This window comes from Molothrus aeneus, chromosome 2, assembly GCF_037042795.1.
Source record: "Molothrus aeneus isolate 106 chromosome 2, BPBGC_Maene_1.0, whole genome shotgun sequence".
Taxonomy (NCBI): Eukaryota; Metazoa; Chordata; class Aves; order Passeriformes; family Icteridae; genus Molothrus; species Molothrus aeneus.
The window spans coordinates 113,902,067-113,919,739 of NC_089647.1; the positions used below are offsets into that span (position 1 = coordinate 113,902,067).

General features: G+C 40.6%; 1 protein-coding gene across 1 annotated transcript in view; it reads left to right on the forward strand.

The window, feature by feature from the left end:
- The window catches only part of BRWD1 (bromodomain and WD repeat domain containing 1), a 44,213-nt gene extending 31,243 nt beyond the window's left edge, over positions 1-12,970 (forward strand). Inside the window, exons 31-41 of the mRNA XM_066545556.1 lie at positions 605-725; positions 2,011-2,136; positions 2,674-2,749; positions 3,234-3,278; positions 3,379-3,525; positions 4,224-4,376; positions 4,651-4,820; positions 6,285-6,520; positions 7,434-7,625; positions 8,200-9,177; positions 11,773-12,970. Coding sequence (XP_066401653.1) covers positions 605-725; positions 2,011-2,136; positions 2,674-2,749; positions 3,234-3,278; positions 3,379-3,525; positions 4,224-4,376; positions 4,651-4,820; positions 6,285-6,520; positions 7,434-7,625; positions 8,200-9,177; positions 11,773-12,902 — 3,374 coding nt within the window. The 3' untranslated portion in view covers positions 12,903-12,970. The remainder of the gene's footprint in view (positions 1-604; positions 726-2,010; positions 2,137-2,673; positions 2,750-3,233; positions 3,279-3,378; positions 3,526-4,223; positions 4,377-4,650; positions 4,821-6,284; positions 6,521-7,433; positions 7,626-8,199; positions 9,178-11,772) is intronic.
- The last annotated feature ends 4,703 nt before the right edge of the window (positions 12,971-17,673 follow it).

A 17,673-nucleotide genomic window follows, 5' to 3' on the forward strand; every position in this document is an offset into this window, starting at 1 on the left:
GCAATGTGTTGTGCCATGAGGGAATGAAATGAAGATGTTACCAAGGCTTTGCCTCACAAAGGTTTATTGGTTCACTGGGAGGTAATCAAAAGGAGAAGGAAGAAAAAGGGAAAACACAAAACTTCTTGCACTAGAAAGAGAAACCAAGGCAGGAGAGTTGTAGAATCATGGAATGGATTGAGTTGGAAAGAATCTTAAAAATCATCCCATCCCACCCCTGCCATGGCAGGGACACCTCCCACTGTCCCAGGCTGCTCCAGCCCCAGTGTCCAACCTTTGTGTTGGTACTGAGATCTTTATGATTTTGTACATCATGGCTTTTGTAACACATTGTAGCAAAATTCATTGGTATTTTACGTATTTTTAAAAACATTGGGCACTGCCAGGGATCCAGGGGCAGCCCCAGTTGCCCACCCTGCCAGGGAACAATTCCTCATTGCCAAGATCCCATCCAGCCCTGCTCTCTGCCAGTTTGAAGCCATTCCCCATATCCTGTCACTCCATCCCCTGGAAATTGTCTCTTTGCTATCAGCTCCTTCAGGCCCTGAAGGCCAGAGATGAAGTCAAGCAGTTCAATGTTGCTGTTGTTGCTGTTTTTACCCAGACATCTCAGCAGCTTTTGCTGGCCCTGTGGACCTGTGCACGTACCCCAAGTACTGCACGGTGATCGCATACCCCACGGACCTGAACACCATCCGCACCCGCCTGGCCAACCGCTTCTACAGGTCAGTGCTGCAAGCCCTGACATCCCTGCTCTGAGAAAGTCACTATTTGAAACCACCAAATAGCAAAAAAACCTCCCTGAAGTTATTTAAATTCAGATTTTGAAGTGCTGTCCTTGAGTTACTGTGAACGTGAAGAAGGTGAAGCTGTTGCTATTTTCAGAAATGAGATTAAACACAAGAGGTGAAATGTTAAATCTGTACAGCAGCATTTGAAATGATAAAAACTTACACTCTTCCCTCTGTTTCCTCTGTAATGATGACAGAGCTCTGGTTTGATGGGTGTGCTGGTCAGCCATAGCTTGAAAATAAATTTAGGTATGTTCTTCATCTGGACATACATTCAGTGTGTCTGTAAATACAGTGAAGAGGCATTAATAGTGATTCTCCTCCTGTGTAAGATGGATAAAATGTTTTGGGAAATAATTGGAAATTCTGTAGGTGAAGAACTGCAGACTTGGGTGATCTCTGCTTCACAGGTATAAGGAATTGGGAAAATGAGTCGTAAAAATGAAATTACAAGTTTGTGGCAGCTCATTTCTATCAAGTTATAATTTCAATTTGTAACAGTTTGTCAAATCTTATTTTTAAGATTTTATAACTGTCATTTTACAGGGGGCACTGTTTTCAGTGGTCAGTTGGCCTCAAAGCAAGGTCTTTAAGGGAAAACAGAAAGGGACATCATATCTGGGATTCCTTAAAAATGTAATTGGACAAAGCTCTTGTCACTCCTTTTTAATTGTTTGTGCTTTGAATTTATGCATTAAAAGTTCCTCAGATATGACTCAACTTGTGTTCCATTTCTCAGGGCTATGTAACAAGCAGCTTCTGATATTTCCTGAAGAAATATGATAATTTAGAGTAGTGATTCAATTTTACTCTTTCCTCTCCTTTTAAATAAATCAAATGTAAGCTTTTTAAAAATGCTTCTGTTTTTAAAGATTCCAGGAAATCCACAGTCCTTGGGATGATTTCTGTGATATTTTATGATTTAGGGATAACAACTGCTGGTGCTTACTTGGCCAGCTGCATTAACTGAGTTTATGTCACAAACTGCCTGAGGATGAATTAGCAATAATGAGCTGGGAAATGAATGATCAAAGCTGTGCATTACTGGTTCTGCTTCCTTGGGTTTTCCATGTGAAGGAAAAGTTTGAGACTGCCTAAAGGGACATATAAAACAGAGGACATCTAAATCTAATATGGAGAGAAAATTACAGAGATGATAATTTTTGCTGGTTTTAAGTTTTTCTTTAGTTTTAAAGGTGCAATATTTTCTAATTTGAAGGAGAATTTCAGCATTGGTTTGGGAAGTCAGATACATTGAAAGCAATGCCAGAACCTTCAATGAGCCTGGGAGTGCTATTGCCAGAGCTGCAAAAAAAATCACCACTCAGCTCCTGAAGTTTATCAAGTAAGTGGCATTTTAATCTAAATAGTGCTTGAATCCTGGTGCTTCTGAACAGTGGAGAGTAAAAACAGCTCAGGATCCATTTGTGGTGGGCTCTGCTTTGCCTCTTCCAGTGCCCTGGAAGGACAGGTGTCTAATTCTGAGTGTTACCTTAAACACTGACATGTTTAGTTTAGAGGCATTTTACCTTTTCCCCTGATGTTATAGTCCCAAAATGTCACTTGAGATTATGTTAAATAGCTCAGCCTGTAAAATGTGACCTCTGTGCTGTCCTGTGTAGAAATTCCTGTTGTAGCTTGTCTGACTTAATTGAAAGGTTAAAATAAACTGAGAGGTTTATTTTGAACTGAGTGTGAGCAGCCTTCCTACAGCTGGGCAGGCCCCTTTCAAATCCCTAATCCTGATTTTTATGTTCCATTTAATACTCAGTTACTGCCATCCCTTTTATGTGGAGCACTTGGTTGTGGCTGAGTTGAATGTAGAAAACAACAACAGCTCTGCTTTTGCTGTTCCAGTAACAGAGATTTAATTGCATTGCAGTGACCAGGACTGTACAAATATTTTTGAATTATGTAGCACAACAGATGATGAGCAAGATTGTCATGATGCTGATCTGGTGAGTTCTGGGTTTTTTGGGGAAAATTCCAGTAACTTATGGTGGTAAGAAAATACCAGCAACCTTCAAATATTGTTGGTAAAATTGCTGAGTTATTTACATAGCTAATACCAACATGGACTATATTAGGAATTTTTATGAATGTTTTATGTCATTTATGATCAGTGAATTGCATTACTGGTAATATTTAGTGACTGCAGTTCAAAGCTGTTGAGTAACTTCTAATTGCAATTTCTGATGGTGGTTTTTCCTTTTTCTCAAACCACTGAAGATTCCAGACTCCAGCTCTTGTCCTTATCTAGGATATTGCTTTCCAAACCTCCCAGATGCTGTGTTGTGTTTTTTTATGCTCATTTTTTGTCTTACTGACAGAATTAAGAAGAAAATTTCATTTTACCACAGTTTCAAATCTAATGACACTTTTAGCTCCATCACCTATTTTTTCCTAGATTACTTTTAAGATAATTGATTTTATTTTGTACAGGATGATGAAAAATGTGTTCCAAGAACATCATACAGAAGAAGAAAAGTGAGTTGGCCAATCTTTACCTTATAAACCAAATCAGGTTGAATTTTTTCTTGCTGTATTAAAGTAATATTTTTTCCTAACTTTTTTTTTTCCCCTCAAGGGACGGGGTTTAAAAAAAGGGAAAAACCTGAAAAGTGGCTATGATGAAAACTGTTGGAAGAAGCAGTGCATGGAACTGGTGAATTTAATTTTCCAGTGTGAGGATTCTGAACCTTTCAGGCAGCCAGTTGATTTGGATCAATATCCTGTAAGTTGTACTTGATAAACTTCATAGATTCTTCTTTTCTTGCTGCCTTACTGTGCCTTGTAAGGGGATTATTTTAGAAAAATCTGTGCTTTCTTAATTAAAAGGAGTAAATTAATTAAAATGAGTATCTTGAAGGTCTAAAATCTGTTTACTGAGCCTGAGCTATGAATTTGACTTTTTCCCTCTCTTTTAGCTGTTCATGGCAATCTTACTCCCCCCTCAGTCTCTTTTTTTTCTCTAAAAACCCAACAAATTTAATCTAAAGGAAAAAAATTCTTTATGGCACATAACTTCTTCTGGTGACTCCACATTTTGAGTTTGAGTCTCACTTCAGGGTTTAAAAACATCTTGAGGTTCTCTAAAGAAACAAGAATGGGAGAGAAAGAGATATTGAGGTGTTTTGATGGGGTTTGATTTGGGGTTTTCTGTGTGGTTGTTGTGTTATGGGGCTTTTTTTTTGCTGTTTTTTATAATAGATCTGTTGTTTCTCACAGTAAAATTCCTGGGATAATGAAAAGGAGATTTTAAATCAAACTGTCTCAGCAAAAGTGCTGCTTTCTGCTGTGGTGCTTCTCTTTCCACTGCTGCTGAAGATCATTTGTGTAACTTTAGCTACTCCTAAATGACAAATAAAATTCAAAAGGTTTTTTTTTTTTCCTTGATACTTTCACAGATTTTTTTTTCATATTTTTTTATAGGATTACAGACATATTATAGACACTCCAATGGATTTTGGTACAGTGAAGGAAACCCTGGAAGCTGGGAATTATGACACTCCAATGGAACTGTGCAAAGATATCAGACTGATATTCAGTAATGCAAAATCTTATACTCCAAACAAAAAGTCAAAGGTAGCTGTTACTATCTGAGGGTTTGTCAATGTCTTAATGAAATAAATCTTATTTTGCAGTTTGTTTATCAGTACTTTTGATCAAGCTGCTGGTTGGGTAGATGGTGGGGAGAAATAGGACAAAAATATTTAATATGTTAATTTCCTGTTTATTTGGTGTTATACAGAGGACTGCCTGTGCTTTTCCTATTGCTTTTCTGTGCAGATTTTGATATTACAGGTATTAGTTTTGAATCAAAGGCTCTGTTGTTAATAGACAGCACTTCCTTACCCAGATTTACAGTATGACCTTGAGGTTGTCAGCGTTGTTTGAAGAGAAAATCCGAAGAATTGTTTCAGATTTCAAAAATGGGCAGAAACAGAATGAGAAGCTAAGGAGAAACCAGAGGTACACGAGAAGGTTCAATAATCCAAGCTCAGTGCAGCAGCCCACCAAAATGCTCAGGTAATCAAATCATGGAGGTGTAAAGATCTGTCTCAGCTGACTGATACTCATATTGACTCTCACATTTAGTCTGTGAAGAGGGGAACAACTGATTTTTTAAATGATTTATAACCCCAGTGAGACTTTCTATAACTTTCATGCAGTAGGAAAAATATGTTAAAAAAACAGGGGCTTTTTTATAGTATAAAACTGAGAAATACCTGGAGACAGAAGAGTAGAAAAGGTTGAGCTTTTCTTTAATATTTGAATCAGAAAATCAATATTTAAGTAAAATAATGAGGAATGAAACAAATATTTACTTACTAGATATATTACAAACATGAAAATCTGCATTAATTGCATATTTTGTTACATACAGAATACAGTCAGTGCTGTGGAATTCCTAGAAATTGTCACTTGCTGTAGCATTCAGTTGGGAGCCAGATTTGCCTTTTCTTTTTTGAAGGCAAACAAGCTTTTGACACAATTGCTGTTTGACATGATTAATTCCTGTTCTTAATTTGCATGTGGGACAAAATACAAAAGCTAAATGTGGTAAATTACTGAAACTGAGCTCTTCCCTTCTGCTGCTGTCCACTCTTCCTTCTCTGCAGGGAAAGGGCGGGAGTAAGTTTTAATTTAAAAAAAACCCAAAAAACTAAAGTAAAACAAAACAAAAAAACCAAACCAAAAAAAAAAAAAAAAAAGCCAAAAAAACCCAACCCAAACAAACCCCAAAGTAATTTAGGGGGATTACTTTTATACTTTAAAATAACCACCCACCAGCACAGGCAGAAGTTGTCATTTGAATCTCATTTGTGCTCACATCTGGAGAATTGTGTGTGACTGTTCAGTGGGGCACTGCAGAAGTGAGGGATAACAGAAATTACACACCTTGTGCACCTGGATGAATGTCTGAAAAGCTTCAATGTAAAGAAAAAACTGACAAAAAACCACTTTAGTAGGTGAAAATAATGGACTGATCAGGATGGCAGGTAGCACTCAGGCATGTGGAGGTAAGGAAGGATCAAATTAGTGAAGTTTTCTTTATTTTAAACAGTGAACTGTAGGGTTCCACCTTCTGTGGGTGTTGGCAACTCAGTTTATGTGGAATAATAATAATAATTTGCCTGGATGACATTTAGTTGGAGGCTCATGTGCACCTGACCAGAGGCTGGGAATCCAACAGGAATTGAGACTGCTGCTGCTGCAGTGAAAATAAGAGAACACGAATTGTCTGGAGGACATCCACCATTAAATTCTGTTTCTCAGAGCAGACAAAGATTGTCTCCTCTTGTATGACTGCCCTAGGAGTACAGATTGTAATTTAATGAAAGTAAAATGTTTTTAATGTTTAGTAAATGTTTATGTTCATGTTTATCCTTTCCAGAGTTAAAACTGTCCCACATCACATTAGCTCATAAAACCCTCCCAGAAATACAAAATCAAATGTTGTTAAAATACATCATTGCCTTCACTCTCTAGAAATCTGAAGCAGAAACCACTCAAGTCTCAGGCCAAACTTGAATCTGAGCAGGAAGATGCTTTTCCTCAGCCTACCTCAAGCAGAGCTGCCTGTGTCACAAGCCATAAACCCAGCCCTGGCTCCTACCACCAGAGTTCCTCAGGAGAATCCTCAGACTCTGCCTGCCTGGCATCCTTTGAGAGGAATGGGAAGGCCAGATCCACACCACTGACCAATTGTTCTGCTTTATCATCAGGTCAGGATTTAGAATTGCTGCAGTTTGCACTTGCAGTTGTTAAATGAGCTTTGTGTTTTTAACGTGGAATTTTTTTCCACAAAGTTTAGGGTTTTTTTTGTGTGATGCACAATTTTGTTTTACTGGATTTTGGACACTTAGATTATTTACAGTGAATGTTATAAAAATATTTGTGTACTTCACATAATTTTTTGCTTTGAAATAGTGTAGAATACAGTAAATTTATTAATGAAGAAATTTGTCAACAGGAAAGCATAGAGTGATAATTGATACTATATAAAATACAGGTTGTATGCCCATATATGTATATTTATATTATATAAAACTTCTTACAGAGTATTTGATAAATGATATTATATAAAATACAGGTTGTATGCCCATATATTTATATTTATATTATATTAAACTTCTAATAGAGTATTTGATAATTGATATTATATAAAATACAGGTTGTATGCCCATATATGTATATATATGTTATATAAAACTTCTTATCCACAATTAGCAAATGACAGAAGTTGCCTGACACTTTAAAGCTTTCCCTTTTCCCCTACACCTCACCTTGCAAAAATTCAGCTTATTTCAAAGAATAAGAATGCAAGTTCTGGTAAAGACTGTTAGAAAATGTTCTGTGTTTTGGGGTTTTGTTTTTTTAACGTGCTTTTCACTTAAATCTGGTGTTTGAAAAGAGTTGTTTTATTTTAATTGAAGTTATAAATACAGGTTAAAGAAGCTTCCTGTCACTGAACACTGTATGAACATGGATTTTGTTGAGGTCTCAGTTTGATATTCGGGCATGAGAATGCATTTTAAGATAATGTGAGAAAACTGAAGATTCCAGGATCAGCAAAATGTAACTCTTAACTGGAAGCCCTTTAGAATTCTAACTGCCAGTGGCTTTTTTTTTTAACAGAGAGTGAAATAGAAGGTTCTGGGGTTTCTTCATCTTCTTCCTCTTCATCTTCATCCTCCTCAAGCAGCTCAGAAGACAGCAAAGGCCGTGCTGGGGCTCCTGTGTCCCCCTCTCCCCTGCACAACGGGGTGTGCAGGAGGAACAGCAGTCGCAGGCTGACTCGCAACCGAGCTGCTCAGAGGAAACAGACAGGTGGGGTGCCAGCAGTGTCCTGTGAGCAGCAAGAAAAATCCACATTATTTTATTTCTATATTTATATTTATGAAAAAGAACTGAGTGCAGTTAGTATTTTTTATATATTTATATTTATGAAAAAGAACTGAGTGCAGTTAGTATTTTTTATATATTTATATTTATGAAAAAGAACTGAGTGCAGTTAGTATTTTTTATATATTTATATTTATGAAAAAGAACTGAGTGCAGTTAGTATTTTTTAAAATCGTTGTATGTGCAAGATACTCTTTTTTTAACTGGTGCTAATTTTGAAGCTCTCAAATACTACATTCAGCTTTTAAAAAGATTTTTTCATGACTAGGGGAAGAGGGCAGAAACCAAGAGCCTGGTGGAGAGAGGGAATGACTTGCAACATTTTCTTAAGAAAAAAAACAAAACCAGCACGAATCTGAAATTTATGACAGCAAAAGCACCTGACTGTCACTAGGGCTTATATTTCATGCATGTCTGTGGGTTGAACCTGCCCAGTTTTGACAAGGTTTCAAAGCTGCTGTTCCATATTTAAGGTATTAATCCCTGCTTTCCTTTCCAGGAACGCTTCTGCAGGAGAACGGGAATACAAGGAAAACAGTCAGGAAAAAGTTATATGGAAGTGACTCTGAAAATACTTCAGCAATGACATCTGAGTCCCTGAGCAACAGCAAGGGCAGGCACAGGAAAACCCCCCGCAGGAGTGCTGCTGTGGCTGCCAACAAGCTGAGGCTGATGAGTGATGTGGAGGAAGAGGTGTCGAGCTCGGAGAGCGTCGGGATCTGCAGGAACAGGAAGCTGCCGCACCGCAACGCCTCGGCCGCCGCCAGGAGGATGCTGCTGGAAGGGTCTGAGGATGAGGCAGGCCTGAAGTCTGAGAGTGACAAAGAAATAGAAGAGCAGCTCACCAAGAGGAAAGCTCTTTGTCAGCCTGGCTGCTCTGCTCCACGAAGGAAATTTGTCAGCGAATCTGAGAATGGAAGTTCGGATTCTGAGCCCGACACGCAGAGCAAGCAGAAGAGCTGGCAGAGCAACGGGCACAAACAGCTCCGGGGCCCTGGCTGCTCTGTGTCTCCCAAAGTGAAAAGTCCCACCTTAGACTTTTCAGAGGAGGACTCCAAAAGCCATAATTCTGAGGATGGGAGCAGCCAAAAGGTTTCAGAGCAGTCAACACCTGCCCATCACAAGCCTGCAGTGAGCAATTCTGAGGATGAGGCGGACTCTGAGTCGGACAGGTGGAATGGCAGGAAAGCCTCTGGGCTGCAGCTGTCTCCTCCTTTAAAAAAAGCAAAAGTCTTGAGTGATCTGGAGGACACAGCAGAATCTGAAGCAGAAACCAGAGAGGAGGAGAAGAGTTTTGTGTGGGAGAGCTTGGTGCCCACTAAGATTGTGAGGAGTTCCAAACCTGGAGCTGCCTCCAGCTTCCATCACTCTTCTGATTCGGACTCGGAGAGTGATTCCAATAACAGCAATTACTGTGAAACTTCTGCAAAAGCAAAGATGAGGAAGAGGAAAGGAAAAACAAAAGTAGTTAAAAAAGGTAACATTTTAAAAGTTAATTTCTCTATTTCTTAATACTGAGTAGATGACAGAGGAAATCTCCAGGAGAGCAGAGTGTTCTTTCTCTTTATCCAGCTCCTTGTTTTGAGGATAACCAAACCCTCTGGTGTGCAGTTCTGTTACCTTGCATTAATTTCCTGTTGAGATTTTCTGTGCTACAGCAGATTTACAACTGTTAGTTTCAGTTTGAAGTAACTTTATTGATAGTTTTCCAAAATGAATTTGATGGAAAGGTGTTTAAATTATTCTCACATCCATGGTGTGCACCAGAACCTGAAACTTGATTTGACTTTGAAATTTTATTTTATCAATGATGTGTAGAGTCCTTAACACAAACAAGCGCAAGCAGAAGTAAGATTTATATTCCACTTGTTTCAGAAAGTGAAATTCTTTTATTTTTGTGTTTTATTCTGTAATTTTATCTGTCACTCAGATCTTTGTGTGGTGGCTGATCATGATTTAGAGAGTTGGTTTCATTTGTTTTGTGGTTTTTTTTTTTTAACTTATGAGAATGATGCTGATGTTTATTAAACCAGGTCATATGCATTGTGCCTTCATTTAATCAGGGAATTAGTCCTGATTTGGAATTTGAAAGACTATTCTGAGGGTTGTGTTTGTTGCAATCCTTCCAATCCTGTTAATATGCTTTAAGAATCTTAAGAAAATTATTGGTTTTCTAATTAATTACTGTCTGTTAAGATGACTCTGTCTTGACAGTTTTCCACAAGGAATATAGGAATATTTACTTGTTTTGTCCCAAGATCTTATATTTAATACATATATAGGGGCATACTTGTAGAGTTCCTATTTTTCAAATAAATATGTATTTTTATATATATATATATATATATATATATATATATATATATATATATATATATATATAAACTGTAACTATATGTGTGTATACACACTGCTCAATTAGCCAGCTAAACAATTTATGTTCAAGCTTTGCTTTGGTTATTTTTACTATATATATAATATAAATAATACCTTATCTATTTTGATATGTAGAACAGTCTGTATATAATCCTGTCATGTATATTATGTTATAGATAATATATATTATAGGTATGTAGTGTTTAGCATGGGATTTTATATACCAGAGAAGATTGCAAGCAGAGTTTGCAGATAAATTGTGCCAATACCTTGTGGGCTGTAGTGCCCCCTGCAGCTGAGCTGGTAGTGGAGCTCAGGCTGGATTTTCCTGCCCAGTGTTCCAGCTCTGGAGTTTGGCCTGAGCTCCAGGACCCCCTGATGAACCAAACTTTCACATCTTTGTGGCTTTTAGAAGCTCCTCCAGTTTCTGGGGGTGTAATGCTCCCTCTTTCTGCCTCTGCCACCTGGTTGTAGCTTTGCAGCTTTTATTTCTGGATGTTCGGTGGGGAATTTCAATACATTTTATTATAGATTTGTTCCAAGTTTAAGATCTTGTTTACAAAGTATAATTTTAATATTCTGACAGTGTTGCAGGAAGGCTGGACTTCTTTATTCTTTAGCTTTGTGTTCCAGCTACTTAATAATATTGGAGGACAGTGTATAATATAAGATCTAACTCTTCTTTTTTAGTCTGTGGATTAATTCAGCTTTCATACAGCACTTTGCAGTGTGCAGCAGAAATATGTTGTGCTTTGGCCATAAAATCACACAATACAACTACCACAAGCAGTAATATTCATGTATCATTTGTGGAAGCTCATAACAAAGAAATTAATTATCCTTTGAAAATGTAAAATAGGAATATACTGGACTAATACATAAAAGGATCTACATTTAAATAAGGACCAGATTTGGTATATGAAGAGATTGTTAATATTGGTACTCAAGCTGGACATTTGAATTTATCCCTCATAATTTTTCCCTTTGTTTATATTTTTAAATTTACTTCAAGAACATTTGATTTTTTTTTAATTTATTCATATGTATGAATTGTCTTATTTAGAAGGGAAACACTGATCTTCATAGTATATGATTTACACATGGAAAATTTTTTTAAAACACAGCATAAGTAAGTTCTATATTAATTTTAAAAACACTGAATGGAAGATTCACTGTTGGCAGCAATCTGAGTGTTAAAGTCACTAAGGAGCTCTGAAGGGTTTTAATTTCTCCACCTGAAACCACCTAAAATTGAAATTTGAAATCTACATGAAATTTGCATCCACATGAAATACTGTAGTTTCTTTTTTAGGATAAAAGGTCTAAAATGTGCAATTAATATTGCAACTTGTACTCTAGTAAGAAAAATACAACTTTTAATGATACAAGTATTACTAATATGACAGCATTTGTTTGGGAAGTGAGGGAGTTTGTGATTTCTGAGCTAATTAACAGGATGCTGCTAGAGAAAGCTCTTTTGAGGCCATGAAAAGCTTTGAAAGTGACAATCTCAAGAGTTAAGAGTATCCCTGGGATACTGCTGGTATTTTTAGTAAAGAATTGAGATAAATTGCACTTAACAGTTGCAATTCAACATTTATGTATTTCATTAAAAGTGGCAGCGTTTGGCCATATTAAACTACTAATTCCAGCAATGTAAGACACTAAAAAGAACTTTTCCATCTTCCTTTTGTAGAGCAAACATCAGAGGAGGCCAGCCAGAGTGCCAAGGTGCTGCGGAGCAGGACGTGCATCATCAACTACAAGAAGCACATCAGGGTGTGCAGCGTGGGGGAGAAGAAGAACCCCCGCAGGTGCGCCACGCTGGCAGCCAGCAAGATCAAGATCATGAGCGATGCAAAGGAGGAATTATCCAGCTCAGAAAGTGTTTACCCAGCCAGGAAGAACCGCAAGCAGCTCCAGGGCAGCGCGTCCTCAGCCTGCAGGAAGAAGCTGTTCAACAGCTCGGAGGTGGAGGCTTGTTCCAAGTCTGAAAATGAGAGCAGCGAGCGGGTTTCTGGCAGGAAAAAACCTTCCTGCTCTGAATCTGCTGTTTCTAAAAGGAAATATATTATTGAGTCTGAGAATGAAAGGACTGACTCGGAGACAGAGACTCAGCAGCAGAGCGATAACCACGTGCAGCCACACAAACCCCTCTGTGCTGCAGCTCTGAATAATTTTGACTACGACTCCTCGGAGGAGAATTCCACAAACCACAGGGTAGAAAATGGGGGAAACTGGGGAATTTCTAGGCAGGCAGCTTCAGCCCACAACCATTGTACGAGTAACTCCGAAGAGGAGGTAGATTCTGACTTAGCTAAACTTGAAACTAAAAATACCAGAGTAGCAGCAAATAAAAAACCCAGAGCTTCTTTCAAGAGATTAAAACAGGTGGATGACTTCAAAGAAACGACAGAATCCAAAACTGGGGGGAAAAAAGAGGAGAAAAGCTCTGTCTCCGAGGATGTGGAAGCACCTGGGACTGCAGGAAGCTCCAAAACCAACTTGCCCTGTTTCTCCTCGGACTCTGGAACCGACACCACCATCTGCAGCGACGCCACGGAAACCAGGAAGCGCAAGAGGAGATGCAAAGCCAGCAGGAGAGAAACCCTGAACCACGACTCCCTGAAGCCTTGCAGGAGGAGGCCGCAGCGCAGGAAGCGGCGGAAAGGCAGCCAGGAGCAGGACTCGGAGGAGCTGGAGTTCAGCCAGGCCCAGCGGCAGCGGCGCTCCAAGATCCGCACGCGCAACGGCGGCCGGCGCACCGTGCGCTACCACGACGACGATGACGACAGAGCCCTCGAGGAGGCCGCCTGCGAAACGTAACCTTAACTAAAGGATAGCCAGCCCATCTCTTCTTTTTTGGTTTTTTGTTTTTCTGTTTAGTTTTTTCTTTTTTTTTTTTGTTTTTTTTTCTTTTTTTTTTTTTAATGATGAATAGCACTAGAACTCGTGATGGGTGCTGGCTCTTCTTTGTCCTACATTTCAGGGAATATATTTATATTTTTCTATGAAAAAGTTATGAATGTGATTAGATGATGACTTTCTCCTTTTTCATATTTTGACTTGCACTTGCCTGCCCATGTAGCAGCATTTAGCACAGATGCCAAAATGTGCCTCATTATAGGGGCAATTTTTTTGTCTTTACTGGTATTTTATTACATATAAACAAGAGTTAAAAAAATGTTAAAACACTGCAAACAGGTTAATAGCAGTATGTTGAGTATTATTGTTATGGGTGCTGCAATGAAATACTACCTAGGTCATGCAACATTCAAGAACAGATTTCAAACATCTCTAATGCTGTATGAAATCACCTACAATAGTAACAGGCTTCTAAATAATAGTATACACTCTAAAAACCTGGTGGATGCAAGCATTGCTTCCAAAGAGGGATGAAAAGGCTGATAACTTCTTCACAGCTGGATCCAGTGCAGGTGTGCAGTGCTCTGTACAAGCAGGTACCAGTGAAGAAGTTTATTTGCCACTTCCAGAGGCTTTGGTGAACAGAGGGTTCTGCTGACAGGTAGTACATCATTAATGTGACTTCTATACTGTAAACTTTTAAGATTATGAAATGCAGGTGAACTCTTGGGCCTAAAGGGTTTTTGTGTGTTTTCTTTATAAAATAGAAAAACAAACAAAACGCTCGTTCTGTTTTCTTTTTGCGTGGAAAGCTTGAGGTGCAGGATTCCGACATTCCAGACCTTTTTTTGCTACGTTTCTGTTGTTCCTCCATATTTATAGTGTTTGAATGTTGGATTTTCCATTGATTAAACCTTACAAGTTTCTGAGCTTTGCAGTATATCTCCTGTTTTCACAATGTTTGAGGTGGCTCTCGTTGACAAGAAGGAAAATCTCTCCAGGAAAACACGTGCAAGTCCCTGGTTGAACACATAGCAACAACAAAACCACACAGCAGCTCTGAATTTTTAGTTTTCCCTGGAATTGTGCTGGTGGGAGCCCTACAATGGCTGCCCCCAGCCCAAAACCAGGGAATCTCTGCTCCTTCCCCACTCCAGGGTTCCTCCTCTTCTCTGTAGCTTCCTTTTCTCACACTTTGGAAAACTTGGTCATTCTTGAAAAATGAACATGAAAAACTTGGTCACTCTATCATTCAGTAGAAGTTGTGACAGAGTACCAGATTTATCCCAACCTAGCTTATGTGAACTGAAATAGCAAGTTTGGGAGTTGGTTTTCCAGCAGGTTGGACTGGTAGTGGGATCCAAAAGGGTTTGGGGGTAAAAAAATCAGTGCAGCTGCACAATCCTGTGAATAATGACAGAACTCTTTGTACAAATGGAAATCATCATGGAAAATGGGCTTCCATCAGTGACAGCCACTTCTCCAACACCCTCACTGACATTATTTGCATTTACCATCACTTTTGCTATGCCAGATGTTAGCACAGAGAAATACTCTTTTTTTTCTTCCTTAACACTTCCACGTGAAGTCCAAAAATAATTTAAATGGTTCTTGCCCCAGGAAGTTTTATTTAGAGTATAGTCTTTAATAGGATGCAGCAGAATTCTGTAAATTCAAGATAAGTGTTCATCTGGATTCTTTATTTGGTTTCTGAAATACAAACACAGTTGTGTTTAGTGATAAAACTTTGAAGGTGGCTTTGTGTTTTCTTTGAGGAGCAAACTTTGTTATAAGATAGTAAGTCCATTATTTTTTCATATTTTCCATAAATTTGATTGTTTAGCAGCTGCTTATTCTCAGTGTTCTCTGGAGTGCATCCTCCAGTTTGGGTATAATTGAACTGAACCATCAGAGGTTTTATTAATTTTCAGTTTGAACAGCTAAGATTTGGCTGGTAGGTTTGTATTTCTAATCTAGGCTTAGATTTACCAAGCTGGTTTTCTTTCAGGGGCTGTATTCTGTCACTGCAGACACAGGTTCATGATCCCTGAAAGCTGGGGAAGGTTCTGCCCTTGGGGCTGCAGATCCCACAGGGAGTCACTGCCTTAGGGACCCTGACACTTTCATTTTCAAGGCAAAGCATTTGCTGGGCTGTATTTCCTAATTTTATACACATAGTGGGAAGAGAAACTATTAAACTGGAAAGGTATTTTGAGTCTTTCACCCTTTAAGAGTTTATTTATTTTTAATTTATTAAAGGAGCATGGCTGTTAGAGAGCTGGCAGTCCTTTCACCTTCCTTTAAGTGAGCATTTTTGGTTTTGTCTAGCTGTACTCAGGGAAGTGGAGTAGTAGACCTGTAAAAATAGGATCTTTATTTCATGTGACTTTTGGGGGGGTGTTTTGGTTTGTTTTAGAGCAGGACCTGAGTCTGTGATGGTGATCAGGCAGCATGAACAGAGGGAAACATTAAAGTGCAGGACAGAATCGTAAAGGAATCAAATTGGTTCATGTTACAGGCTTTGATGATGTACATGTGTTAGTGGACCAAAGTAAAGCTGTACATACACCTGGGATGTGTGGATTCTCTGTTTGTATTTTCTATTTCTGCCAGAGTTGGGATTGAAGGTGCTTGAGATGGTATTTCATGTTTGGACTCAAGCATTTATTATTTCTTATCAGTGAAACAGCCTCACAAGCATGAGTTCTGCAGTTTTTCATTAGCAAGGCACAAAATGGCTAAATATCTTTTGTTACAGGGTCTTTTAAGGCTAAACTATCCGATTAAGAAATGACACTCAGATTATTTTGCTTTTTAACCCAAAAACTGATCCCTCAAAGCCCACAATGCAGACTTTTCTGTCCAATTACAAAATACCACGCAAACTCGTGAAGAATAAGGAAGAAGGTGAAAAAGAACAACCTGCCTCAGCCCTAAAATCTCCATCTTGCTTCATATTTATTACTATATTTTAAAGCCCCAAACTCTCTTAAGTTTTCCACCCTGTGATATTACACACCTCTAACCAACTACACACCCATAATCCCAGTGCTATCAATCAATTTTGGAAGCCTCCACAGCCTCAGGTCAATTGCAGTACTCTTTTGTGAGTCTGTGCCTTTCAGCATAGAAAGTTTAAAATTCTCAGCATCCAGGATTCCAACAGGATTTCACTGTGCTCTTACTTGGATCAACCAGGCCAAGAGACAACAACCCCAAGGGGCTGGAGAGCTGGGAAAGGCCCTGGGGGTGCTGGTGGCAGGGGCTGGACACGAGCCCAGGGGTGCCCAGGGGGGCAAGAGGCCCCTGGCAGCTGGGCTGGATGAGGAATTGTGTGTGCAGCAGGAGCAGGGCAGGGATTGTCCCTCTGTGCTGGCTCTGAGAGCCCCTCAGGGCTGGGCCCAGTTCTGGCTGATGCCTTGTGCAGGCTGCCCCAGAGCAGAGGCTGGACAGAGCTAAAGAATAAAGCAGGGATTTATTCAAAGCATCTCCTCCATGGATGCACCTTGGGCAGCACCAGAGCCCAGCCAGGGCTGCACCCAAGATGAACCAAAATGGCCCCAAAATGCACGGCCGGGCACGGGGTCTCTCCCTGGGATCAGTTCTGCTCCATTTGCATCTTGCAGTTCATTGTCCCATTCCAGGTTTAGCCCCTGCAGTCCCACCCTGCTTGTTTTTCTCTCTCCAGCCCACGGGGTTTGTGCTCTGGGGCTGAGATTTGGATCATTTGTCCCTGGTGCCCAGCTGGAGCAGGAATTGTTTTGTCTCCCTGCCCTGTGCACAGAGCTCACCATCCCATAATGTGAAGCTCAGACCCACACACTAAAGCAGCACAGAATCTGAAAAATAGAAAAGAATATAAGTATTTCATATATGCAGAATATAAAAAATATAAAACCTGAGGCATCATGGCTCCTGCAGGAGAGCCCTGGAGGGGCTGGAGCGTGTCCAGGGCAGGGAACGGAGCTGGGCAGGGGCTGGAGCCCCAGGAGGGGCTGAGGGAGCTGGGCAGGGGCTGGGGCTGGAGCAAAGGAGGCTCAGGGGCCCTTGTGGCTCTGCACAAGTCCCTGCCAGGAGGGCACAGCCGGGGGGGTCGGGCTCTGCTCCCAGGGAACAGGGACAGGAGCAGAGGGAACGGCCTCAGGCTGGGCCAGGGCAGGCTCAGCTTGGACAGCAGCAGCAATTTGCCCATGGAAAGGGAGCTCAGGCCTTGGCAGGGGCTGCCCAGGGAGCTTTGCAGTGCCCAGCCCTGCAGGTGTCCCCTGCAGGTGGCACTGAGTGCTCTGGGCTGGGGACAAGGTGCCCATGGGGCACAGCTGGCACTCCATGGGCTGGGAGGGCTTTTCCAGCTCCTCCAGGGATTTTGGGACTCTGGCATTTCCTGAGGTTTGTTCCTGTCCCTTTCACCTCCATCCTCTCTTGGGAGCTGTCACAGCCGGGGGGGTCGGGCTGTGCTCCAGGGAACAGGGACAGGACAGAACGGCATCGAGGTCAGGCAGGGCAGGTTTTAATGGGATATCTGGATGATTTTCTCCACTGAAAGGACGGCTAATCCTTGGAAGAAACTGCCCGGGGACGCGATGGAGTCACCATCTCTGCGAGCGCTCCAGAGCCGTCCGAACCCTCACTGCGAGGTTCGGAGGCACCGCGGGCACCGGGCGCTGCCGCCGCCTCCCCCCTCAGAGCCCCCGGCGCCTCCCGCGCCTGCTCCGGCGCTGAGGGCGGGGCCGCG